Here is an 11286-nt window from a genome sequence, read left to right on the forward strand (position 1 = left end):
CTTCAAGCATTTTAAAATGGACTGCAATCCATCTATTTTCTATATCCACTGATACTCTACTTACCATACTTGATAATCTTGAATTGTAGCCCACTGCTCTACCTCCACTCCTTGTGGGTGGTTTGTGGTACACCATTCAAAGTTTGGGAGGATTTTCTTGAGGTTATTAGTGAGGTTTACTCCTACATCTTTAATCTCTTGTAAGCATAGTAGGTTTGGAATAGATTTTTTATCCATGAACCAGTTTCTAATGATATCCGCTTGAGAAGGATCAGTGAGTCCTTGACAGTTTAGAGAGACAATTTTGATTGAGTTTAATGACATAACAGCTATTTTTTGTTTTTATTCTTCTTTGGCCCTTGGTTGATCTTTCCAAATGGGTTTTTTAAACTCTGGCCCACTTTAGAAATCCTTCTTTTGTTACCTTTATTGAAGTCATTGCTATTTTTTTGAGGGCTCATTGAAAACTCCGGATTCTGAAATTGATTTGAATCCTCATTGTTTCCATCAAGATCCTCAATAACAACATCATCAGCATTATCATTGAGATTGGGAACCGTTTCTTTCCTCCGTGAACTTCCAACTATTTCATCTTCATTGTCACAATCATTAGATGCATTCCCCCCCCCCTTCGAGGTCCCTTCAGCAGGTTTGGAACCTGCAGTGTCATCAGGAACTTCTAATAGAAGTGGGAAGTGGAGAGTATCTATTATTATTGCTATTAAATTTTTTTATGCCACTTTTTCCTGCCTGACTAGAATTATTTGGTTTTTTACCTCTTTTTTTTTGGAGCTTGAAATCCATCGTCAGAGGCATGCTTACCTTCTTGTGTTGCATATTCATTGGGTTTCATCTCAGGGCAATCCTTGATGTAGTGACCCACTTTCAAACATTTAAAACATGCATTCGGTAAATTCCTCTAAGTCAAAGGTTGTTTGATGAGGACTTGTGGCCTTCAAAATTCTTGATTAACAGAAAATCAGGGATCTGTTTGGATAGATCCATTTCAATAAGAACTTAAGGGAACCATCTCGAAGTAATGAGATTAGCTAGTCTTTGCCCTAGTATCCTGCCTAGTGGAGCAGTAAGAGCTTTAACAAATGGCCAAAGGTTCCTTGGCAAATCAGTGAGCTCTACCCATATAGGGATTTTGACAGGTTTATCCATCCTGGGGTTAAAGTCCAACGTCCATTTAAACAGGTTAAGCAAGGCATTCTTAATCATCCATTGACCTATACCTAATACATTCATGGCCATTTCTTTGGTTTCAAATAGGAAGAAAAAGAAGTTATTTGGCATGTAATTGATCTCAATAACCCTACAATCAATGGACTCCCAACTGTTTCTAATCAAAGATCTCATGTATCAATTGGGGATCGAGGTCCATGACAATAGCCAACAAGTGCTTTCCTTTCAAAATCATTGTTCCACAATTTAAGACTTGTAGTAGAAATAGACACATGTATAATCACCTCACCTTCTTCGTTTGCAGCCTCTTCACATTTTTTTCCAAATTGCGTTGTTCCAATTTCATTCAACATATACTTTCTTTGTTCATTGCCATACTGATTTCATGAAGGCACTCTGTAAGGACCGGCTTCAGGGTTTTGATGATGTTGCTCCGCTCCTTCTTGGGGTGGAGAACCCACTCCAAAAACTTGAGCTCCTCGCATCGTTAAACCTCCTCGTTGGATTGCCAGTTTCCATTCGTTGGGTGCCAAATATCATGCTCGAGCAAGTTGTTCAATAAGCTTGTGTTATAGAGTGGATTGAAGGAGGCCTTCAGAGAGTCTGTGATTCCCATTCCCAAGCCTTCATGGCTAAAGGCGACTCATAAAGAGCTCATTAATCTTGCGAGAGTTGTCCCGAACTCTTGCATCATTACATGTTTAGGGGGAATCACCATACCTCTTTCCCCTCCCCCGAGGGGGAGAGAGTTTTGTTGATTAGCCTTCTCGATTGCTGCAAAATTCTGATGTGACAAAAGTTGGGATGGTCAGTTCGGTCATGCAAATCGAACTAAGAATTCCTATTTTGGAACTCTCAGTCATGGGAGCATCCCATTACGGTTTCCCGTTATGGTCTCTCTCTCTCTCTCTCTCCCTTGTCATTGAAACTTCAGAGATGAATTCTCCAGAGTTATTCATATGTTGATACCAAAAGCTCTATATTTGAGCTTGGTAAAGGATATTTGCAACAAATATTAAATGATTGTGATGTGGACAATCATAAAATTTGCTTTCCTTCAAGTTATTGGAAAATGCTTCTTTATATGTTTTAGTAGAATAGCTATATGTGTGTTGTCCATGCTCACATGGTCACTCTAATGAGTAAGGATATTTACACAACTAAGCATTTGAGCTAAAAGTTTGACAAGCTACTTGTGCCAATACATGCAACATACACTAAACATTTGCATCTAGAATATCTCCCCTACAAGAAATCCAAATGAGAGCACTATCTAAGTGTAAGATGTCACTATAGAAGCAAGTGTTCAATGAGCCTATGGAACTTGAAAGGAAAACCCTCAAAGGCTCATGCAAATTCTAGGACAAGGGGTGGTTAATGCTAGGATTGAGGGGAAGCTAGAATACTTGAACATATCCCTAGAAGGCACCAAGTTCCCACACAAAAAGGATAGGGAAATGGGTGATACAAAGATATTGGTCCTCTTAAGATATGTAACCCTCATATTCCATTGCTATCATAATATTGATGGAGAATACTCAAAGTAGGTTGGGCCCTACAAGATGCATTGAGCCATTCGTGAAGCACCAGAATGCCTCCCAGTGCAACTTATTGTCTAATATCCAAATGGTTTGATTTTATGCATATCATATTCTAAATGTGTTTTACAAGAATTTAGTCTAAATCTCTAAATAATTTTGCATTTTCTTTCCTAAAGATGTTTAATGGAAACATCAAAATGTCTCCTAGTGCACATAGTGTCTAACATTCAAAAGGGTCAATTTTATGCTTATTATATTCCACATGTGTTTTACAAGTGTTGTGTCTTCTCTAAATTATTTTGTGTTGTCTTTCTTAAAGGTGTTTAATGGTCACACTACTAGTAGAAAAATAAATGGGGAGTATTTTTTGTGGATCCTCTAACTTCGAAAATCCAATACAAGCATCATAGGCTTTTTCCTACAAAAAATAAAGGAAGTTTATTATGCCATAATTCCCCATCATAAGGCTTAAGGTTTCCAATAAGTACATGCCAAAGACATTTATTGTTAAATGATGTGAATGCTTTTAGTAGGCTAATCTTGGTTGCTTTCCCTTGAAGTTCACACTGGAGTGTTTCAATACTTGATCTAAAATTTCAAAAAATGTGCATGGTGAATTCCCTACATGGATCTAGGGGGCATTAAAACGTAAGTGTACATTTTGTTTTGCTATAGTAAGATATCTACACTATTTTGTGGATCCTAACATATTCCTAAATAGGTTTTACAAAGAGTGTTGTACTAGAGGAGAAGGATCCATCACTCAAATGTGGTAAAGAAATGACTCTATACACTCTTCAAGTTAGATTCTTATTGATAGGCATGTGGATACTAGTGAAGCTCTAGACTCTCCACCACCAAGACTTGAAAAGGGAGATGGAACTTCAAAGACAAGAAAGGCTCCTAAGAATACCAAGGGGAGGAGGTCAAAAAAGGAGGCCAACAAGAGAGCAAATGGCAACCAAATATGGAGTAGATAAAAAGCTAAATGAAGATAAAACATTCAAGGGTGATGCAAATGTCAAGAAAAAGGTTATGAGAGAACACAAAAAGAAAGTTTAAAAATCGTGAAAAATAAAAGCTGCAAGAAAAAGTCTAAGATTAGTCCATAAAGTATTCTGTATTTGCATATGCAGAACATTTATATCTTTCCACACCAAAATGAACACATTGTCAATTATTTTATGTATTCTGTATGCATTTTGAGTGTTGTGAGTATCATATTGAATGGTGTGCACATTCCATTCTCATCATTTTTGTATTCTTTCTATCTTTTGTATATTTTGAGTATCATCCTAATTATTATAATGAGTTGCGTTATGTAATACTTCAAGTGTTTCAACCATGAGTTCAAACCTTAAGCCAAATGAAGTAATGAAAAGTCACATTTTGCTAAATTATCATGTCAAAGCCACATGTAAATTGAAAAAGTATATATTTTTTCTTGAGATTCTTTTTAAATGCCTTGCTAGAATAGCTCATCACATTTATATGTTTTCTCTGCCCTTCTTCCATGTAATTCACCATTAATAAAAGAGCAAGATCTTATAACTATGGGTGTAGACAAAATCTAAAGAGGTTATATTACATTATGAACATGCATTCTCAATTTATTGAGAAATTCTTATACCCTCATCATGCAAATGGCTAGTCATAGCAATGGGATTGTGGGCACTCGTTATTTTATTTCCTCACAATATGCCAACGGAGGGATTTTTAAGATACCCTTTGACCACATACGAAATATAGGGCCTCTTATGGATGAGCCCTCGTGGATTATATATTCTTCCAACTAAACTCTAATTATCCAAGGATGGAGACTTGTATACTTTGTTTCAATTGTCTCAAAAATATTTTTGGAAAATTAAGATTATACTATGTAATACAATATAACCCACCAAATTTATAGGCCCAAAAACTTAGACAAACTATTTGGGAAGGGAATGAAGCAAGATGATGAAAATATCTATCATGTTTATGCCCACTTAATAAAGGAAGTGTCCCTATTGCACTCCCACATGGGGTGGTTAGAAAGTCGTTGTAATACCAAATACGAGGTCCACCACCTAAAGTCAATACGTCAATCTTCAAGCACAAACTTAAATCTAGTCTTTGTTTCTTTGTGTTATGTACTAAAATGATAATTGTACAGTACATCAAGCATTACTCCAAACACATTTTGTCAACTAGCACCTTGGATGGTCCATGTAACAACAATTAGTTCTACAAATTAAGCAGTTCCTAATAGCACATAAGCTCATGGATTTGCTTTAAAATATCTAAGTGGAGCAGGTGACTTTATTAATAGAGGTGGCTTTACGACCTTGTATAGTCCATGTAACTACGTACTAGTTCTACAAATTAAAAGCACATAAGCTTGTGGATTCACTTTCAAATATGTAAGTGCAACATGTGAGAACATAAAGATGGGTGGCATCTAATTTTTAGTTTTAGAAAATGTTCACAAATAAATATTCTTTTCTTTTGGGGGGGTGCTCAATCTTTTGGAAACACCATTTGTGTGTGTTAAAAAGTGGGTCGTTTAAAATTGTCAAAATAAGTAAGGGTAAGGTAAGGGGTTTTACAATATCCCTTAAACACACATGTGATGTGATACAATGGATATTTTGGTAGTCCCCATCCATAAATTTAAGTTTGAGTCTCCTGTATTACGTATTTGTAAAAGAGAGAATGAATGATACTATGCCATTTCAAAGCACAAGCGTTACTATATCAAATCAAAGCCAACTTCTTTTAAAGATCTTGAAGCATTAAAAATTGAGGCTCAATCTCATCTTGTAGGAAGCAACTCTCTTACTTTGTCAACATTGTATTGCACACATTGTGCTGTAAACGGAGTCACGTATTGCAACAACTTTTGTGAACACTTATTTCATAGATCCCCTATGTAATATATGTAGTCCATCCTTCACAAAAATGATCTACTACTAAATTAGCCAGCATGTTTCTAGTGGCTAAGCTATCTATGCATCTTGTTAGCATTTGTAATTATAAATATATGGATATTTGAACCCTCCACAAAATGAATCATAGTTGAATAGATTGAGAACATGTTTTAAGTATATATTCATGGAGTTAAGATTGTCAACTTGACTCAGTACTTGTGTAAAAACCTTTGTGTGTATGTGTGTGTGTGTGTGTGTGTGTGTGTGTGTGTGTGTGCGCGTGCGCGTGCGCGTGCGCGTGCGTGCGTGCGTGCGTGCGTGCACACTTTAGCTTCTCCTTTTCACTTGTAATTCTTAATGGGGATGATATACACTTTATGGAAACGTAGAAACCATAGAGTATTTGGTAATCCTTCTTTACTCTTTATACTTCTTCAAGGCCTCTCCAAGAACAACATCAAACTCTTGTATAATGTCTAAGTGCCCATGGTTATCCTATGGTAGTTATCATACATTGACATTGTAGTTGCATTTCTTCATTCTAGGAACTTTCCTTTGCCACAAAAGAAGCATGGGCCCATTCACATTCAAATGCAAGGATATAAAGGCTAAGCCACATATACTTGACTAGGACATTGGATGAAACATGAGTACTTCCTTTTGTATATAAAACATTGGTGTTATGAATATATGTTACAAAGGAGGACTAAGGGTGCCATAATCGAGACAATTCAATATTCATGATAGGGTCCTAAAAGAGGATTGTGGGCAATTCCTCCTCAAGTTCTATCACTTTCCTTGATTGAGGATATCGGACTTTCTCCTTTTTAATGGTGTTCTTCTTATCATTTGACCTTCCTTCCATATGACACGTGAGGGAACGCTCAAATTCACAGTAAATTTGATTTCTAAGTTGTGTTTGTCACATGGCCTCCATGATGTTTCGGTGCGTTTCGGTGCTCAATGCAAGCAATATATATTTGGTCAATGTGGTATTCAATTATATTGGTGTTGAGGTGTTTTATTTGCAAAACAAAGAGCAAAGCTCCTAACTTGGCAACTTCCCAAAAAAAGAAGAAAAAACTTGGTTTTGTTTCCTATTGCGGGTAACGTGTTAAGAGAACACATAGTATGTTTAGAACTAGAAGTTGAACGAGAATGGAGGATAGAAATAGGAAAACAATATTGAAATTTATAAGCTTCATACAAGTTCACCATGACCTTGACAAAAAGCATATTGAAGAGACAATGCTACCACACACGTCTTTTACCAAGAAGATGTGATGTACCAAGCAATTTTTACATGTCATGTACCAGGAAGATGTGACGTATGTGCTCTACATATGTGTGTTGTAGGATGATGAACTTATCAAGAGTGAGTGGAGGAAAAGGAAGCTTGGGTGTGGTTTGATAATGAAGAATTTACTTATGAGGAAGGATCTAAATAAGATAACAAGGCTAGGTGGGATATGGATGATGCTATGGGCGCTATACGGGTTGTGAATTGGAATGGATGAGTGTGGGTGTCACACACTTGTCATTTGAAAATAGGAAGAAGAATAGTTCAACCTTCATGGAGAAATATGGGGAGCCGTTGATGCTGTTTAATTAATCAAGATGAAGATGTAAGAGGGCTATGAATAATAATTTATCCTCCTTTTATAGGCATAGCCTATTGCAAGTAATCATGTAATAATGATAATAATAATCTCAAGGGGTCCTTTCATTACTCAATGTAATCTTTGCATTGTTGTAGCAAGTTTGTTGTGCCATGATTGAGCGCTTGGTTATTGACAATTGTTTTGCTATTGCTAAAATGGCGGGCTATTCAATGTACTTACTATAGTTGCGTGAATACTTACGGGTATTCAACGTACTCGTTTCCTGAATCTTCACACTAATTAATGCAGCCTAATCGATATAATCTTCCACCCCCCCTCGACCTTATATTATTATCCTGATGATCGATGTAGTTTGTGAACATTTTCTCTGCTTTCCCGGGTCCTTACTGATACTGTTGGCATTCTCATTTTCCATTGATTTGGTTTTGTACCAGAGTGCAGCATGATCAAGGCAATGATATGCTATTTAACATTTCTCTACTGTTGGGTCTTGTTTTTGAATTCTGACACAGGCACACTGTCTTGTTGAGGATGCACCCGACACACCCTCTTGCAGCGCTCTCTCTCTCTCTCTCTCTCTCTGAGTCTCTCCCTCTCTCTCTTTTCGTGCAGGTAAGCAATTGATATCACATCAACCTGTCGTGCAGGTAAGCAATGTAGCAGTCAGTTGCTATATTAGATCAGATGGATTATTTAGATGATGAGGTGAGCTGTGTGGTGAGGGTGAGAGAGAGAGAGAGTTTCTTTGTACATCCCATCAGCCTAACAGTAGAAGCTACTATGCTCTAGTTATATATAGTACACCACCACTACCCCCAGTTTGTTTATTGCTCCATCTCTTTTTCAGAAAAATAACCTGTACTGCCACTGATCGTTTTTATTATTAAATAGCATAAAAGTTTATGGAATTCACCCTTTTTTTTCTCTTTTTTTTTCCCCTTTAGGTATATTAAAAAAAGAGCATGCTCTTTACCAGACCTTGGCTGCAGAATTAAATATCTGATACCCTACAACGTAACCTATTATCAGGAAATTAGCGATTAATTGGTTATTAGTCTGTTTGCTTAGGGACAGGCAACACATGCCATTCTACTTCCCATCCCAGTAGATATTATATTTTTTGTTTTTTGGTGGGTTGAAACTTCTGGTTTGCAGGTGCCTGTGTTTTCTTCTTTATGATTTTTGTTGTCTGTGTGGCAGTATTTTTGGGCTGAAACATACTCTCTCTCTCTCTCTCTCTCTGTGTAATTTGTCTCTGCCTGTGGCTGTGTGTCTGTTTCATGTCCATCCATTGGCCCCAATCCAGTCCACTCCATCAATACACAGCCCTCATTGATGATACCTGCATTATGAAGCATGTAATGCCGCAGTGCCTGCACCTGTCATCACTATTCCTACATCTCTCTGGGCAACATGGGTTGACCTGTGCTCTAGCCTCCACGCGCACTCCCCTCAAGGCTCAGAGCCCGAGAACATCCGTTTTAATCATTATGTTCTCTATCTGATTTAGTAGGCGCTTCATCATTAGTTGATGGATGAGACTCGTTATTATCACAACTCGGTCGACTGCCAATCTAGTACCAGATTCATGTCCTGCACAGAGCGACCGTTGCATGTTAATTCTCAGCTTCTTGTGGCCTCTGACTTGGTTCTACTCAATCTTCTGATAGTTAAGCCCCCAATTCTCCCTTCCATTCCCAGCTTCGTGATGGTACTACCAATTATGAGGGGTTGCACAAACTACTGCTCAGGACTTACATGCAGATCTGATTCATTAGATAACTTGAGCATTAGCCATTGGTGCTCTTCTTCTTCTTCTTCTTCTTCTTCTTCATCTTCTTCTCCTCCTCCTCCTCCTCCTCTGATTTTGATTGTAATTCTCTTACTGATCAGCCAGCCTGAATCAGCTTCTTCAACATTGATCACCGCGGTCTTCAGCACAAGATCAATATCAATATTGGCATCAAGATCTGCTGATAACTTATCCACAGCAGCTGCAGTCCAACTACAAAGCAGAAATGCAGCTTCAGTTACAGGTAACTCCATCCAATCCTTACGTCCTAGTAGTCGCATGGATTGAATCATACGCTCGTACATCTCAACAATATGTTTTTGATTATATAAACCCATGCATTAATATTGTTATTGGTAGCTGTATAATGATGCATCATTCTGTCAAGAGCATATAATACTTACACATATCGGTGGCTATATATGGAGCATCTGGTTCTTCGCCTTATTAATGCTAACAACTCAAATTACAGTGTCACTTGAAATTGTGATTATAGCACTCCATATGGATCTGTGATTACATTACTATTGTCTGAAAAGAATTGCAATGATCGTCTTATTATTCTTTAATTCTCCTTCTTTGGGGTTTTTTTTTCCCTTTTTTTTTTTTGCGGGGGGGAGGGAATAAAAGCAGGCCACATCCCATCGCCATCAACGCAAGAGCAACAGCAAGAACAACGACAGCGACAACAGCACGATGAAGCTGCCATGGGCTACTACCCCCCGCTTTTACCAGCTTTTTTAAAGGTTTGAAATAATGTGGGCAATATTAAAAAATTAGCTCCATCACGTCAAACAAACAATTACCCCCAAGGGATTTATTTTATTTTTATTTTTTTTAAAAAAGCTTGCTCGGCTTTTTGAAGGACAGGCGAGCCAAATCATGTCGGCTAAAGGGGAAATCAGAGGGAGGAAAAATTCAGTCATATTTTGAGCCCCTTGGCTTCATATTTAGTAGTAGTATTTTAGAAAATGACCTATCATAGTCTTGATTGATTGATTGATTGGCCCAGGGACTCATGCGTATCCATCTATTTCACCCACCCATCACATGTTCCATGACACCTCACTTAGATTGTTCTTTGCACAAGAGTCTCACTATTGTTTGCCACACAAAACACCCATACAAAACCCAAATGATTAACCACATAGATTTTTTTTATTAAAAAAAACTTATCCTTGCTCTTTTATAACTCCAAAGGCTACCACCCTAAAAAGTACAACAGGAGCATCGTGCAGCATAAGGTTGTGCAAGCCTTTTTTTTTAATGATAAGGGTGGATTTTATACTTAAGATGATATAGTATGGAGTGCCTATCACACACCATACTTTACAAAACTAAATTGTTGTACTCAAGATGATATACTATAAAGTGTCTATCTATCATACATCATACTTTTTAGTGTAGACTTTAAGGGTAACCATTTGATGACGTGGTTGCAATCGAGGGCTTTGGTCCTATAAAAAGGAAATGTGAGTTTTTGGTGGATTTTGTTTCATCATATTCTAACCTTGAAGTAACAATCATATTGCATGTTTCAAATTTGCTTGCAGATTGCAAGATCTTTTAGTTGGATTTGGGCAAACCATCATGAACAACAAATGGGTAGATTTCAAAGAGAACTAAAGATGAGGGCACTTGTGGGTTCTAGCCCTCCTACTTGTATATCAAAATGCAATAAATGCCTACCATGTAAAGCAGTTCGTGTGCCCATACAGCCTGGTAGAAAGAAAGTAGGACTTCTAGAATATTATCCTGAAGCTTGGAGATGCAAGTGCAAAAACAAGCTTTACATGCCATAAACATATATACAAAGATCATTATCACTCTTTACTACCATTATAGACATCAACTCTTTAACCTTGTAGGGATCTCATGATCGTGCAAATTATTTGTAATTCTTTCTTTATATAGCATTAAGATGCTTCAATGCATGTGAAAGTTATAGTGTATAGATTGACTTACACAATATACAATCCTTGTACTGTTAACAAATACATTTTTTGTTTTCAATTGATTCAAGTGTTTATGCTTACGATAGCATGACTTCTATATGTGATATATAGGCTTTCAATTTTCAATCTGTTCCAGTTTTTTTGAACACTACATCTAATTTACTTATTGAAGTACTCGTTGAAATAGCATGTAATGGTATAGAGATGGTAAACTAGGTTCCAAAAACTTCTAATTGGCCTCAATTTGATAATCAACTGATGTAGCACGTGTATAATTTAGCA

General features: G+C 37.2%; 1 protein-coding gene across 1 annotated transcript; it reads left to right on the forward strand.

Moving 5' to 3' along the window:
- Positions 1-7085: 7085 nt before the first annotated feature.
- LOC148020345 (polygalacturonase-like) lies at positions 7086-11062 on the forward strand. The gene is made up of 4 exons (XM_087700652.1): positions 7086-7260; positions 9151-9293; positions 9683-9795; positions 10603-11062. Exons 1-4 carry the CDS (start codon positions 7253-7255, stop codon positions 10849-10851), a joined length of 513 nt encoding a protein of 170 aa, XP_087556778.1. The 5' UTR covers positions 7086-7252; the 3' UTR covers positions 10852-11062.
- The last annotated feature ends 224 nt before the right edge of the window (positions 11063-11286 follow it).

The sequence above is a fragment of the Lygodium microphyllum genome, chromosome 19 (genome assembly GCF_053477565.2).
Source record: "Lygodium microphyllum isolate KBCC chromosome 19, Lygodium_microphyllum_v1.1.10, whole genome shotgun sequence".
Taxonomy (NCBI): Eukaryota; Viridiplantae; Streptophyta; class Polypodiopsida; order Schizaeales; family Lygodiaceae; genus Lygodium; species Lygodium microphyllum.

Bases quoted from the DNA above. Each gene is read 5' to 3' on its own strand.
- LOC148020345 (XM_087700652.1), top strand. The intron at 9,294-9,682 runs GTAACTCCATCC...GAATAAAAGCAG, and splicing joins AAATGCAGCTTCAGTTACAG to GCCACATCCCATCGCCATCA. The intron at 9,796-10,602 runs GTTTGAAATAAT...ATTTGCTTGCAG, and splicing joins TTTTACCAGCTTTTTTAAAG to ATTGCAAGATCTTTTAGTTG.